Source organism: Melanotaenia boesemani, chromosome 10 (assembly GCF_017639745.1).
Source record: "Melanotaenia boesemani isolate fMelBoe1 chromosome 10, fMelBoe1.pri, whole genome shotgun sequence".
Classification (NCBI taxonomy): domain Eukaryota; kingdom Metazoa; phylum Chordata; class Actinopteri; order Atheriniformes; family Melanotaeniidae; genus Melanotaenia; species Melanotaenia boesemani.
This window is the reverse complement of record NC_055691.1, coordinates 27,708,059-27,724,145: the sequence shown is the minus strand read 5'-3', so window position 1 is coordinate 27,724,145 and position 16,087 is coordinate 27,708,059. Positions and strand designations below refer to the sequence as shown.

The 16,087-nt window shown below is 40.4% G+C and overlaps 1 protein-coding gene across 3 annotated transcripts in view; it reads left to right on the top strand.

Annotated features, from left to right (window-relative positions):
• The window catches only part of mctp2a (multiple C2 domains, transmembrane 2a), a 29,952-nt gene that overhangs the window by 404 nt on the left and 13,461 nt on the right, over positions 1 to 16,087 (top strand). For 2 of the 3 annotated variants that reach the window (XM_041997770.1, XM_041997768.1), the window contains exons 2-17: positions 175 to 1,182; positions 2,129 to 2,188; positions 2,259 to 2,370; positions 4,534 to 4,676; positions 4,765 to 4,841; positions 4,960 to 5,074; positions 5,196 to 5,219; positions 7,527 to 7,691; positions 8,398 to 8,528; positions 8,625 to 8,811; positions 8,901 to 8,994; positions 9,110 to 9,212; positions 9,317 to 9,419; positions 9,525 to 9,626; positions 9,724 to 9,798; positions 10,062 to 10,181. In XM_041997770.1, the coding sequence (XP_041853704.1) occupies positions 193 to 1,182; positions 2,129 to 2,188; positions 2,259 to 2,370; positions 4,534 to 4,676; positions 4,765 to 4,841; positions 4,960 to 5,074; positions 5,196 to 5,219; positions 7,527 to 7,691; positions 8,398 to 8,528; positions 8,625 to 8,811; positions 8,901 to 8,994; positions 9,110 to 9,212; positions 9,317 to 9,419; positions 9,525 to 9,626; positions 9,724 to 9,798; positions 10,062 to 10,181 (2,601 nt within the window). In that variant the 5' untranslated portion in view covers positions 175 to 192. The remainder of the gene's footprint in view (positions 1 to 174; positions 1,183 to 2,128; positions 2,189 to 2,258; positions 2,371 to 4,533; positions 4,677 to 4,764; positions 4,842 to 4,959; positions 5,075 to 5,195; positions 5,220 to 7,526; positions 7,692 to 8,397; positions 8,529 to 8,624; positions 8,812 to 8,900; positions 8,995 to 9,109; positions 9,213 to 9,316; positions 9,420 to 9,524; positions 9,627 to 9,723; positions 9,799 to 10,061; positions 10,182 to 16,087) is intronic. The other variant, XM_041997769.1, reaches the window with a different exon arrangement.

Genomic DNA, 16,087 nt, shown 5'->3' with positions numbered 1-16,087 from the left:
CTTTGTGTTGTTTGTACATGTTGACAAGTGTTTGGGAGGGTTTAATTCTCACTATCCTCAGCTTTTGTAAGTCATAATGTACAACTTTTTTTTTTTTTTTTTTAGTAATTTAGGTCAGCCCTGAGACATCAAGAACTAAACATTTCAATTTCACATGCATTTTCCATTTAACAGGTATCTTGGAATTTGAAAATGGATACCAAGAAAAAAAACTTACTGGGTAACCTGCGTATGAAAACCAAGATACCAAACCTCAAGAAACCTCGTGGGAAGCCACTTGCCAAGCAAGGAAGGAATCTGGCTCATCGCCGCAGCATTTCTGTACCAGACCTAACTTTAGTTCCAGGTGATGCAGTTTCTGCGAACAGTGCCTTGCTGCCTAGTCCCTCTGATGCTTTCTCCTTTGGCATGTCTTCTGGTATGAGTGATACTGATTCTATTGCTAGTGGCTCAACCACAGATGGGTCGCTGTTCATGGAAAAACTAAATGATTCAACTACAGACACGGAAATGGCACTCCGAGTTCCTCAGATTACTCCCTCTGCAGCTGCTTTCAAGAGAATGAGTGCACCACCAGAGACTCTGAACTTTTATGAGAACGTATTTAACATGTCAAATTCAGGCACAGAAAACAACATGAACTTTCCTCAAGAAGGCCTCTATGCACAAGTGGATAAAAGAGCCAAGAAAAATGTACGAACACTTAGTACTGAACCTACTCTTGAACGAAGAAATGCCATTACCAATGTGCCAACACAAGACCGTGAGAAGAGACTGAGTCTGTCTGCAGAAGGTGCCACAGCAGACTGGGTGCTTTCAGGAAATCCTGCTACTGGCCTGAACAGAGTATATTCCTTTGGAGATGAAAAGAACACCTACAAGGAAAAGTTAACCTTAATGCTTGAGCAGAAAAAGCCTTTGTTAGAAAAAGGAATTCCACCAGCAATCACAGAAAATGCTTCTGCAGATGGGATGTCTCTTTTAGATACTCCTTTGGAGAGTGCAGATGGTACCTCTGTGGATTCTGCAGGTGGCACTCCCAGTGAGGAGCAAGTCAACGCACCCTGGTCAACAGAATGGGATGAAGAGGAAGAAGCTAGTCCTCCTCTGTTAATGAGGGAGTTATCCATGGACGAAGGTCTGCTAGAGTTTGGCCAGGTTGATGAATGTCTCGAGGATGAGGTTAGTTTTAATATATATCTAATTACAGTACACATTTACTCATAACATCCCTGTTTGTTAAAGTGTAAATACTATGATACATGATATATGAAATAGATTTTTTTAAAAAGGAAATAATAGTAATTAAGAAGTTCACACCATCCAATCCTATGCAGACATTACAGATCCCATAATTAGATAATTAGAAAACAGAAAATACTGCAATAGGTTCATTAACAAGAGGGTGTGATAGTCGTAAAGATTCACATAGAACACCTCAGCTGTTATACTCTTAACACAAATACAGCAAAACATTACCCACAATGTAATACAGAACAACACTGATTATATTTACTTAAACAGTTGCATGCTTTCATTTACTTGTCAAACAATGTAGTTTGGTTTGTTCCACCAAGAGTCTCTGATTTGTTAATATACATAAAATGTTCTTTCATTTTCTTAGCACAACATTCTTATTATAATATTGCACACTTTGTAGTGTTTGTGATAGTAACCGTTTGGTCTACTGGTGCAACAGGATGTACCAGAAGTCTCCTCAGCAGATCAGTCTTTAGCCCAGATTTGCCTCAATAGTGCCCAAGGGTATAGTTGAAACCAGGACTGTCACATCCTCTTTGCTCTAGATGTCTCTCAGATAAAGTATGGGTACCATTTAAGAACCTGTATTACCAGTCAGCAACACAATGTGGAATGAATAGATGTTCAAAAAGAACACATTCAAAGTGATATAATCTCATTTTGTCTTGCATTTTGGAAATTTTACTGCTGTTAGCAGTATAGAAATATGTCCCTGTAATGTCATAAGGAATACACATACACATTATGAAGGTTTTAGATTGAAGCCCCTTTGTGCATCTATGGTACATTTCTCCCCTCAGTTTGCACTGTACTGTTGTCTGAATGATACTCAATAAAGTGTCATTGTAATTTTTTTATTATTATTTAGATGTCCTCTGAGGCATGTGATCTCTTCGATGAAAATGCCATAGATCCTTTTGAAAACACGGTGAGTATTTATTGAACTGCTGATCCCCTTAAAGTATTTCAAGCTTCTAAATGTGAAATGCTCTCCACAGGAGGTCCTGAACCCTGGCTTGGATGTCCCAACACCTGCCCTAATTCAGAGGTACCTCTTGAGCATCAATCTAAAGCAGGGAAAGAACCTGGTTATCAGAGACAAGCGTTCTGGTAAGTCTACAACAAGCAGAGGACACATATAAAGTCCAGACTCTGCACAACCTGTTAGAAAACAGAAGAAGAATAACTCTTTATGAGCTTACATCAAATCCTTCATGTATTCTTGTAAATGTGAGTTCTTTCAAACACCCTTAGTTTGATCAGTACAGAATTCAGCTCCTTTGTGTGTTGGACTTTGGTCACAGCTGAAGGGTGAGTCCTTGCTGAAACACTTCGTGCACACAAAGTGTTTGCATGTAGTCAGGCTTGGTGTAATTATGAGCCACAAGACAATAGCAAACTGCAAACTGGAAATGCGTTCATGTGTAAGAAGAAAGGACGGGTGTGTTCAGTGGATACTATCCTTTCTGACGTGATGTAAGAAGAGAAAACATTAAAAAAGAATGTGGTTAGACCAGGAAAAAAAAAAAAGTTCAAGAAGGAGCACTCACTCTATACATGAAAATATTCATGTAAACAGCTCTTACTGATGGATTTAGAAGTAAAAAGATGTGAATTTTATGTCACAGTTTTTATTTTTAACTATTGTAACATTTTTTTTTTGTTTCACTTGCATATTAATTTCTTTGAATGTTTAAGTATGATGTTTCATAATTATCATAAAATTGAACATTTAAATCCAGACATTTGTAACAGTTATTAAACAATATATCCAATACAAGAATTAGTCCTAAACTTCAAAACATGGTTTATTATAATAAGAAAAATAGTTTGAGTAAATGATTGTTCTAACTTTCTGATCTTTCCTATTAATAATAATATTCATCTGTGAGGGAAAAAGACATAAAACATTTAGTAAGTGCCAAGAACAATTTTCAACACAGTTCTGACGCCTCCCAGAGGACCAGGTGTGTGGAAATGTTTACTTTGGTAAAGCAGCAACATCAAGTGGCCAAAAAGGGGATTACAACATTGGGAGAAAGTTTGTGTGTGGTCTCTCTCTAACTTGGAGAAGTTGCCAACAAATATTTTATTCAATTTAAATAAATAAATAAATAAAGAAGTAAACTGACTTCTGAGGAATGGTATTTTAATGTAAGTATGGCAGCATATCATAGTTTATTATAGTTGCAATTCAACTCAGACTGTGTTTTCAACCAATTACCTATTGAGCTGTATCTCCTTTAGCATTTAGAATCACCTTAAAACCTGTTTATTAAATTATATGCTTTTTTATTTTTCCTGCCTGGTTGCCGAGGACTCACCAGGCACAGTGCCCTCTGCTAGTTGAGACCTTACTTTCCCTGACAAGATGGCACCATGATGATGCAATGCCCACACACGCCCCCTGTCTCGCCACTGTTTGCCCAACAATCACCACAGTGCCAAAGGCCCACCAATGGCATACACTGTCATTACATATTCTGAAAGGGACCACACCACCAGCCCCCGCTCCTTGGTTTTTGTTCTCTTTTTCTGCCCCCCCATTAATTTCCATCGTCACCATTTTCAGTCATGCCAGAGCTTTTCTCCTCGCTAGCTGCCACATTCTCCTCCTGTCAAGTTGCCTGGAGGTTTCCCTGTCACAGGCTGGCAGGGTGGAGCTGCTGTGGGTCCTGCCTGCCTTTGCGAGATGTTCATTTGGAGTGGGGAGCTGACAGGCCTGACAGCCCATCCCCACAGGGCCTTTGTCATGTGATTCAAGCCTCCCTGCAGGCTCTCTCAAGCACCCCTTTATTCCCCTATACAAATGAAGGCATGGGGCTGGCTTTCATTTTTTGGCCAATCTGCGTGCAATTGCAGAAACAAAGAAGTCCCACTCCCCCACCCCACTCACAGACAGACTTTTTTAACAGGCTTGGGAGATTAACACTGGTTGCTTCTAGATTTTGGTTGCCGGTTGCCTCATGCTGGCGAGTGTTTCTACTCTCTCACAATTAAACAGCTACATTCTTGTTTCTGCCATGTGTGGTGGTCCTCCTCACATATTACAATCTTTAACACAATCAGCATGGGGGAAGGGTGTACACATTGCGAATATCCATGTGTGTTTTAATACACACTGTACAATTTCATAGTGAAAATATGTCTCTCAAAAAAGTCATCATGATTTCCTTTAAAATATTCCCATCCCAGTAATTTCACTCTCAAGATGATAACCTGTATTACAAAGCATATGATTACAATTCTCTCTTTTTTTCTGAATAATCTCAGGTACAAGTGATCCATATGTCAAGTTCAAACTTGAAGGAAAGCAGTTCTACAAAAGCAAAGTGGTTTATAAAAATCTGAATCCTCACTGGAACGACTCCTTCTCTCATCCTCTCCGAGACAGGGAGCATGTTGTGGATGTTCGGGTAAGCAGTGTTTGTTTAATATAACTTCTTTAACTTGTAGGAGTTTAGTTATATATGACGTGATGATGTGTCTGTGATAACAATGCAGGTTTACAACAAAAACCTGACTGCTGATGACTTCATGGGTTCCAGCACTATTTCTTTGAAAGACCTGGAATTGCACAAGTGAGTTGGAGACAGATATTTGTGGGATAATTTTAATATTGGGGATGTAAAGTTGTCATAAAGATTCCTGTAAGTTGTCATCAGTTTCCATTTTCTTGTCCTTTATGTCTTCCAACAGAACCTATGAAATGGAGCTGCCTCTTTATGATCGAAAAAGCAAAGAGGATGACATGGGAGTTATTCTCGTTGATGTCTGTTTAATGTACAGAGATGCCACCATCAAAAGAGGCCATGTAAGAATATTTCTAATTTAAAAAATTATCTCTGGGTGAAATTCTTTGTCCTTAAAATGTATTACATTTTTAAAGTTTTGTTTTAATTTCTTAATTTTCTTTTTGTGTCTTTTGTCTGTAGAGATTTCTTCTAAAAAAGAACAAGGTATGGATTATTATATTATCACATTTCTTTTAAAACTAAAATTTCCCTCTTTGTATCCAGAATACTGCTAGTGTCCCTCCATTTATTCAACAGCACTTTCAGTGAGCATGATTTAGAGCACTAGGGGGCAGTAGCTCACTGTGCTATGGTGCAACAAAGACTACAACAGTTTTCTGGACTCTGGTTATTGTGTGTAACCTTGTTTTCAGTACAAACTATGTCTTCTGTGGATTTATAATTGTCTTTTTGCAGTGTGTATCAGTTTTATTTGTATCATATGTTCCAAACAAAACAAAAGATATAGACATAGATATAGATATAGAAATATATATAGATATAGATATAGATACAATAAGTACTATATATTTGGTTTTGTGGTAAACAAAGTTCTATTTTCCCACAAGTGGTTTTCAATATATTGCAGCTGTAATTAGATTCAGAGTGAAATTGGAGAGTTGCTGCTTGGGACTCACACTACAGCGAGTGGGTTTCTATTCACACCTATGCTGCCACTACATCTGCCACTGTTCAGTCTCTTGATGGTCCAGTAGACAATCTCAATTTGAAATTAGATGACAAAGGGATGAATGCCATTTTCATACACACTGTAGGTTATCCGCTACAGATGGTTAAAGATACTCAAAGGGAGACAGGAATGTGTGGTGGGACTATACTCAATGTTCTGCCTCCTAAATCACAGTGCTAATTTAACAATGTAACAATGCAATTTTCTTCCCATTTCTTTTTTGACAAACGTACAATATCTTATTGCATTTAACACCTATCCTGGAAGTGCCGAATACTCAGCTCTTACAGCTCTACTCCCCCCTCTGTCAGAACATCGTTTTCTCCCTCTGTGATACCACCACAGAGACAGGGAATAGCAAGTGCCTAAGTAAAACTCTGCTGTGTGATAGTGTTTCAAACAGGAGGGGGCGTATGGGAGAAGCGGAAGGGGGCTTCTGCTGTTTGAGGCATGTTGCCAGTGTGGAATGCCTAAGATCGGCAAGGCTGATAATTCCCAGGCATAGTGGGCAATAACCCAGATGTTAGGGATGTAATATCACAGCTGTGGATGGACAGTGCTGAGGTACCAGCCAAATGGACCTGGGTCTGAGCTCATCATGCTTGTCCCCATGCTGTCCTACCATATGGAAGCAATCGCACAGCCCTTTTAGGACCAGGAATAGATTCTCTTTAGGGGCCACTTACAGTTAAGTGGAATTGTTTTATTGGCCGCTGAGATAGAAATGTGTCCAAGATAAACACTTGGGATGACTTGGCTGAGGCCTGTTTTATATCGCTCCCCTTCTCCCTCTGTTCCTCTTCTTTTGAAGGGGCTGATATTTATAGGGCTGTGCCTGTGGTATTCCATGTTAATTCAGGTCCCTGAGATGTGCTTTGATCCCCTTCGGATTGGGTGGCAATGTGGGTTGTGACCCTGTAGTGATGAGGAGGGGCTGGAGTAGCAGGGGAGTTGCACTGAGGCTGTTTGAAGCAGCGTCGCCAGGGCAGCCGAAGGAGCTGGGCAATCAAAGAGGCTAGAGCAGATTACGCTCCTGCTCTTTAATTACAGTCAGCCCTACACAACCTCTGTGCTGTTTGTTTTTACAGCCCTGGCCTATCACCGCATGGCCTCATGGGAACTCAAACATGGAAACATATCAAGGCCTTTCCTCCTCTCACTCCCTCTGTGGCACACGGCAGGAGAAGTGGATTATTTGCTAGACTGTCCTTTATTTCCTAAGAGTTCTTGAAAGCACAGTATCCCAGTTAATTTCCTAGCTGCACTTTAGCAGATAAAAATGTTATTTTGCTGGTTAAATTGAAAGTCGATGAATTGGCCAACATGAAGTAAACTCTAATGCTGGCCATACATATTGCATGTATGCATAATTTGCTGATGAGAGAGCTGTGCGGTTTGCATCATTACTCACTGCTGCCTGCTGTCTCTGGTGCAGTATGCCAAGTGTCCTGCCTCCCCACACTCAGTCTGGGAGCCAGTGATGAGTGGGACTGTCACAGCCAGGGACATCTGGCTGCTTGCTGACGTCCCTCTCTTTCCAGGAGCCTCCATGGTGTGGCTTGCCTGTCAGTAGAGATGTGCTAATGTGCTCCAACAGAGCTGCCCCGTATAGTGTAAACCTTTGTCCTACTTTCATGCAATATGTGAACATGTTGAGGTGTTAGACTGAGGCAGGAGCAGGTAAAAGAGAGGGAGAGCACAAATCTTCTATGCAAGGTACTTGAAAGTGGAAAAAGAAGCTGTAACTGTCTGTGTGCGTCTTTGCCCTGCTGTGGAACCAGGCCACATCACCTCGCCTGGCGGACACACAAAAGAATCAGCTGAAGAACAGGACCTGGACCGGGGTACTCCATATCACCTTGGTGGAGGGACAGGACCTGCCGCAGTATGGCCATGGTGACATTTACGTTCGCTTTCGCCTTGGTGATCAGAAATATAAGAGCAAGGTTGGACCTGTTTTTAAATTTTTTTTTATTTTAAGAGTCTTTTCACACATTTCCTACTCTCCTTCTCTCATGCTTTGCTGTATTTTTTATTTCTGCTCTTTATAGTTTAACTTTCTTCCAGCTCCTATCTCTTTCTTCCCAGCTTTTCTCTCCCAGCAGGTGCCTGTCAGTGACTCACCTCCACCTTGGCTCACTGGGCTATGGCAGAGGCAGCTCATTAGACTGGGCAAGGCTGCCACTCACTTCTCAGTGTGCTGCAGGTGCTGGGCTTCATTGCCTTCATTTACATACCCAGCATGCCCTGCTCATCTACCTGTACTTGTTGGCCTCCCCCTGATGATTCGATGGTGCACTTGTCTTGTGTTGTCGTGTCATTTCTTTGTAAACCACTCTGCTTTCCTCTCTGCTTGTTTGTTTGTTGAACAAAGCTGATTCTAATTGGAAGCTGTCAGTGTTTACAATCCCAGAGTGGCAACTGAGGTGTACACATACTGTACAAGCACACACAAATGCACATTCGCACAACACACCATTCGTTCTCTTCTCCTGCTTCCTTCTGCTTGGGCTGAACAAAGACTTAATCCACGTGTCATCCAGGAGCTATTCAGTCTGATAATGTATTAAACCTGACATTGCATCAAAGTGTACCTTTATAGGTGTTGCCATTTTACTGTATGAGCTGAATTTGTGTCTTTGCTGCCCCCAGAACCTTTGCGTTCAAGCGAATCCTCAGTGGAGAGAGCAGTTTGACTTCAATCAATTTGAAGATAACCAGGAACCTCTTCAGGTGGAGGTGTTCTTAAAGAGAGGGAGGAAAGGAGAAGAATCATGGGGGATGTGAGTATTTCTTGGTCGCTAATTTTGCTCATTGGTTTGTCCATGGAACTAGTTAAGCGTATGTTTCTACAGGACAATTTCCTTCTCGTATCACAGGTTTGAGAATGACCTGTCGAGGCTTCCTGTTAATGAGAGGCAGTTTTACACACATGCACTGGACCCTGGAAAAGGAAAACTGGTGTTCCTGGTCACCCTGAGACCTTGTTGGGGGGTGTCCATCTCTGACATTGAAAATTCTGCCTTGTCAAATAATGAAAAGAGAGACACAGTGATTAAGAAATTTGTAGGTTTTCATTTATTTATTTAGTTTCCGTGTGGTACCTGTGCTAATTATGCCTATAAAGATGTTTTAACCCTATTTTTTTCATTCAGAGTTTAAGAAACTCTCACAGGTCTTTACGAGATGTTGGCTTCCTTCAGGTCAATGTTATAAGAGCAAATGATCTTCCTGCTACTGACCTCAATGGTAATCTGACAGTTTATTAGCCATACTCATAGTAATTCACCCCTCACTCTATTTTTTATTTGTTTGTTTAATTTTTTTTTTACATTGAATAACAACACATTTTTATTATTTGCAGGAAAAAGCAATCCCTTGTGTGTTATTGAGCTCGGGAACTGCAAACTTCAAACTGACACTGCCTACAAGACCCTCAACCCAGAGTGGAACAAAGCCTTTACATTGTAAAGAGACTTAAAAAATAAATAAATAAATAAAAGAAAGAAAGAAGCCATAATTCCTATTTTGTCCCCCATTTTGATAATAATTGTTTGACTCTTATTTAAAGCCCAATTAAGGACATTCATGATGTGATAGAGTTTACGGTTTTTGATGAAAATGGAGAGAAATCAGCAAACTTTCTGGGGAAAGTGACCATTCCTTTACTGAGTGTAAGTTTACTCATTGCAATTTTTGTAACTGCTGACATGTCTTATACAAGATATGATTCAGTTTAAAGTATAATTAAGCATATACTGTATATTTACATTTTAAAGGTTAAGAATGGCCAGCAGATATGTCTGTTCTTGAAGAAAGAAGACCTCGGAAGAGCTTCTAAAGGAACCATTACATTGGTGCTGGAGGTTATCTATAACAAAGTATGGATCAAACTGAAGTTTATATGGGTGATGGCATTTTGATTTATATAATGTTAAGTAAAATAATATTCAAACTGGAGTGCTGTCTTTGTTTCAGGTCAGAGCTGGTATCAGAACCTTCCAACCAAAGGAGGAAAAATTAATTGAGGACAACCCAAAGTTCAACAAAAAGGTGATTTCTTTTAGAAGCATTTAAAAAAGCCTGTCAAAAGGTTTGCTTTACTTTCCACTAACAACGCTGCCATAGCAAATCTTTACACAATCAAGCTTTTAATTGCTCATAGTCAAACTAATTTGTTTAATTAGCTTTAACCTCATGAGTAGCAAGCAAAGGATTGTAAAGCTGATTTAACCTCATTGCAAAGCCATAAACATTATGTCCAGCATCAAACGAGACTAACTCTACAGTGTTTTGTTGCAATTATTTTCCATTAGGTTCTTGCCAGGAATATATATCGGGTTCGAAAAATCAGCACAGCAGTTCTGTACACGTTACAGTACATTAAAAGCTGTTTTCAGTGGGAGAGCACGCAACGGAGTCTAATAGCCTTTCTGGTAAGTCATTGCCTCACATTAATGAACTCTCTGTAAGCCTTGGGGCGGAGAAATTTTGTCCCGTTTCACCGCAGCCCAGTTTTAACTCTTTTATTTTGGATGAATGAGATGGTATGGTCTAGCAGTTTTAACTTTCTGCGATCCTTTTTCACATGAAAAAATAAAAAACAAAACAAACAAACAAACAAAAAAAAAAAACAACAAAACAAACAAACAAACAAACAAAACAAACCATAAAAAAACAACAAAACAAAAAAACAAAAAAACAAACAAAAAAAAACAAAAAAAAAAAAAAAAAACAATGGCTGCCTTTTTATCCCATGTGTATGCGAAGGATGTGATTTATCCTTTGAATCAAACCCCACTTGGCTTTCCTTCAGTTCTGATGACATTAGAGTACATTTGAAAGAGTGGGGTTTTGGCGTTTGTACATCTGACTTCTTAGCAAAGCCTCCTAACCCAGGGGATGGTGTAAGGAGGATCACAGTCTCAGCTTCCTTGGGTGGAATAGTGGCAGTTTGCCTCTGAGAATTGAACCTTGTTTAAATGTCTCTATTTAGCTGTTTTTAATGAGGGTATGTGATCTTAGGTCCTAAGCTTAAATAATCTTAAAACACCTAGTGAATCTCCCACAGCACTGCACATGTAATGTCATGATTAAGAGTGTACACTTGCCATGAAAGCCCTGCCAGCGCTGTGTCAGGGTGAGGAAACGGTCACAGACAGGGTGTGTGAAGAACTCTCCTTTCACTGCCTTTCTTCTGTCTGCTCTGTCTCAGGATGACATGCAATTCATACCTGGTGTATTCTATAAGCCCTTCTCACTGATCCCGAGGTGCAAATCCCTTCAGGCAATGACCAGGCTCAGTGTATCACAGTCTTTAGAAGAAATCCGGCATGCAGACAGACGGGCGGACACACAGACAGGAGGACAGAGAACAATACAGACAATTGTTTAAGGATATAGTGGGAGGCAGGCTACTATCTGGGAAAGAAAGTTGGAGCACAGAAAGAAAGAGTAAGACAGTTCAGATAGTGAGAGACTTGGAAGCAGACGGCAGGGATGGATACGGGCAGGAGAGCAGGAGGATAGGCAGGCTGACAGGTGACAGGTCAGCAGGATAGGGCCTTCCTCCTCCACCTATAATTAGATCCTCCGTGGGCGATGGGAATGTGTGCTGATACACTAATATTTCATTTCCACTTCTACTCCACCTGCTGTTTGGAAAGCACACAAATAGAGATTTTAAAATGATGGAAAAAAAGACTCACTCCTGTAACAGTAGTAACGAAAGTAGTTCTTATGAATTTGACTGAAGCTTGTCTGTTTCAGACACTAACACCAGCACACTGTTTGATGTGCCTTAAAACAGACAGTAAGAGAGAAGTAGGAGTACACCTTTGTCTGTGACGAGGAGCGCTTCAAACATTCCCAGTGTCGAAGGTGATTGGTGAGAATTGCCCAGAGTGAATCTAGCGCTGTTATTCATCACCCACTCATCAGCAGAGTTAAAGTTCAGAAAGTGAAAACTTCTTTTTTTTTCAATGATATATTTTATCCTCAACAAGCAAAATGAAACATGCAAATCAGTTGTAAATATTGCAACAGAATTTATGCCACCCTCTGATAGTCAGTGAGGGTGAAAACAAGGTCTCGACTGAATGTCATTACAAGTCTAGTGCCATGCCACTATCTACACTTATGCCCCTGCCCACTCCAAGGGCGTCCACCGTACAGTCTCTTCTCCGCTCCCAAGTCATAATTTCCAATTAAGTTAGTGTTTGGAGGTGTCTAAAGCAGCATGCCACCATGTGCTCTAATGAAAGCAGCTCCCACTCCTATCTTTATATCTTTAGGCAGTGGTAATAAGGTAACTGATTCAGACATTGACAGATGGCCTCTGCTTGCCTCTCAGATGTGCATAATTATACCACTAGTGTCTGCTCTTTTCCACAGTGGAAGGCAGCACAGGGTTTTTAAGAGTAGGAAACACTGCAGTGGTGGGTCTAGCTTTAATATACATTACAATATATTATTTATCATGCAGGCAGGCCAGTCCTACCCTTTTACACTATATATACATCATGTAATACATTACCACGGCTGTGGTTTTTTTCCTGGGACTGTGGGATGCACGTAGTGCTTTACCAGGAATACTTAGCCATTATATCACTCAGCACCACAGGCACATTTTCTGACCTCCACACAGCATGTAGTGTACATTGCTATCCTGCTTCTGCAAATTCTTGTTTTCATTATGAAGTGGTTGTTAGGATGTAAAGTATAAGAAATTTGCATGAAGGATCAGTGCAGGAGTTCATGTCAAGTGGAATATTTATGTATAAAAATCAAGATGAATGAGTGGCAGAATCAGAAAGCTGCATTTTGGTTCATACAACAACAATGTGTTTTTATTTATCTTTTTTTGATTTTGAATGGAAAAAAAAATGCAGTATTGTTACTGTTTGTGGGTTCAGGACCTCCTGCACCCACAAACAGTAACTGTGCAAATTTATCATCAGCACAGTCCATATTGCTTAAAAGTTGCCTTTGAGTTTCCACCAATGGGTTGCAGTTTTAAAATAGTCTTTCTAATTAGAAACAAAAAACTAAAAAAAAAAGAAGAAAAAATAGAAACATATATACAAAGTTCTGGCAAATCCTCATAAACATTTTCATCAGTGAACGGAAACACAAACAAGAAATTTGGATTCTTTTGCTCCCTTGTTTATGCTGCAATAATAAGCGGAAGATCTGCGCTTTTCAAAACTTTGACAACAGCATGTTTCTTTCAGCGAGAGAGAGATAAATGTGACAGCTAAAATCTTCATAAAATAACTGCCGTTAGATGTGCTTTTCACTAAGACTGAACGAGATGAATGCGCTATACATCAGCAGTGACTGCAGAGGGGTCACCCAGAGTTCCCTTCTGCACACAAACTCACCACCTGTAGATGGCGCTACAGCACTGCTAGAAACACCAACCAAGGCGCCAAAGACATCAGGTCAGTTACTTCTCCCAACAGGAGCTATTCGTGGGAACAACTTGGAGTGAAATACTCCGTCCTGTGCATTAGATTGAGAGACATAAGTTTTTCCCCCCAAAAAAGGAGATGACAACAGGCAGAATAAAGGTCTATTAGCCCAACAAATGAATCTTTTTCTGAAGTTTAAATCTGAAAACAATTTTGATTTAGATAAAATGGATGAGAGGTAATACAAGAAAAGGAATCTTTTGCAGATGAAAGCTAAGTTTGAGCTTTGCTGTCATCAGAGTGCTTAAAGTATTTAACTAGAATTAATATTTTAACATATGAGGAACCTCATCTGTCAGAACATAGTCAAGAAAGAAACCTGTACATCTTTTGTGAGTATTTGAACCATTTTCTTTTTGACAGTGCCAGGTAGCAACTGGTTTAGACATCATTTGACAGCCTGTGAAATGCTGATTGCCTCACATCACACACTGTAAAGATGGCATTTGATGAATGTTTGATGCGGTGCAGCTGTAAACACGCTTGGCAGCTGCAATGGGTTCTTTTTTTGGGGCCTGATAGAATCATCGTCTCCCCAGATGAGGGCAGGGCAGGGTCAGATCTGGCTCCAGAGGTCTTAGGAGACCACCTGTGTAGAGCCACAGCAGTCGGGGCCATTAACCAGAACACCAGCCAGCCAAGATCAAGGCCATAATAAGAGTCGTCATAATTGTTCTTGTTAACACTGTCCCTGAAAATGAGATGCTTTGTGAGTCTTGGATCTGTTCTTTTGTGGTTTACTGCATTGCAGCGTGGCTGAGCTTTTGTGAGAACAGCAAGAGGACTGTGTGAGCCTGTGAATCGTCTCCTTGTTTCTGCTTTGCATCTGTTTTCTCTCTGTTTGAAAAAGTTGGAGGCCTTAAAGGAGTGGGTTTCTTCAGTCTCATGGGGGTTACACTCTCCATCTCCATGGCTGTGGGAGTTCTCACAGACTGTGCAGTGGGAATGTGTCTAGTAGAGGGGGGAAAACAAATATGAAGGCAGTGATGGGTATGTGTGGTTCTTTTAGTATGGAATGTATTAATTATTAATTGATAGTCTGTGACTACTTGCAAACTGCTCAGTGGTGCAGTATTGTTATTTAGCCACTTTGACATAGATGGCAGCTCTTGAGCGTAGCTGTATACAGTGTGCAACCTTGGAACATGTCACCCTATTAATGGAATTAATGAGCTCTCTCTGGTAATATTCATATCATGGCTGTTGTATTTTTCGCATCTTTACTTGTTTTAAAACAATGATAACAGTAAAAACATTTTAACATTTTTAAGTAAGATGTAGTCATTATTACAATTTTATTTAACCTTAAAAAACATCAAATAAAGTTTAGCTATAAATACGTAAAGGTGTTGATTTATTTGTTCCTCTGTTGTACTTTGTTTTGTATTCTAGATGTTTTCAGCCTAGCTGAAGTATGCTCTGTGTTTGACCCCGCTGTGTGTGGCGTATCGTAATGACTGCCTTTAACATACTCACCACCCTCCTGCTCACAGAGGACACCTCTCTCCGTGCAGCTGAGGCAGCGACCTGTCCACCCCTGTGTGTGGCTGTTTCAAGGCCGGTCTTGGCCCCGACGCGTTAACGTGTGTGAGCTGAGCTGACAGCAAAAGAGAGTCCATGCCACTCCCCCCCCAAACACACTCTCTCACACACACACACACACACACACACACACCCACCCCCTCAACTCCCCACCTCCTCAGGGGGAAAGGCTCACATGGCAGATCTGTCACCCAGGAGGTCGCTCAGTGTTAACGCTCCCGACACGGATTAAACACTAGTGGCCAGTGCCGGACTGCGGGGTCAGTGTAGCCACCACTGACAGGCACCACAGGGCCCCCACTGACTGCCCCGCTCCAGCCTCACGCTGGCGTTACTCATGTGTCAGACAGGCAGGGAGACAACAGCCAGAGCTGGCCCTCTGAGCAAATGCTAATGCTTTGCCTCACACAGCTGCTCTTCCTTAGTTTCTTAGTAACTACAGTTACTGGGACAGTGCAGGAACACAGAAGTTTTGTCATTTTTCTTCTCAACTTTTGATAAAGGAATGGAAATGCTAATAAAGTAGGAATTTATCAATAATATTTAGAAATATGTTGTTTAGAATGATTTAAAATTAAACTGAAAAGTAATCATCAAAATTTAAAATCTTTGGTACAGCAGATAATTTTTAAATAGATACTTATTTTTTGTAAAAAAAATATATATTTGTTGTATCACACTAACAGAAACCTCTGTCTTTCACCCCCTCGTCTTCTTTCTGTGTCTCTTCCCAGTTGATAAGACTGAGCTGAGTGTATGTGAAATATTTATTCAGTGTTAGCCCAGAGCACCGTGGCTGCCCACACACTTTACCTGCCCTGGAGAGAAATCTTATCTGTGCTTCCTCTGCCTCCGACACCCCCTGAAAGCCTGTCCCCACACTGGCCTGAACTCAACACAAATTACATGTCTCATTGCTCTGCATTTACAGCTACTTTAAAACCTGCCGCTTCTGTCCCCAACATCAACCCTCCATCATCCCGAGTGTGTCAGCTTGAACAATAAAAAAAAAAAAAAAAAAAAAAAGGACCTGCCTTATTTGAGCCTCTGTTGGGGCTTTGATTCATTGTAGTTTAGCTTTTTTTTTTTTTTAACTAAGAAATAAGTTATATTAATTTTGTTGTCTTTGATTTAATCACAGTACAAGCTTTTTTGTAGAAATTGTGTATTTTCTTCATATTTATTTATTTCATGTTTTGCACATACATGCACTGATCCTTTTCTTATTTTTCTTTTTGCTCCTCTAACACACAGACAACCACACACATGCAGACGCAAACCCTGCAGCCTATAGTCAGCTTAAACTCTTTCAGTACATGTTCGCATAA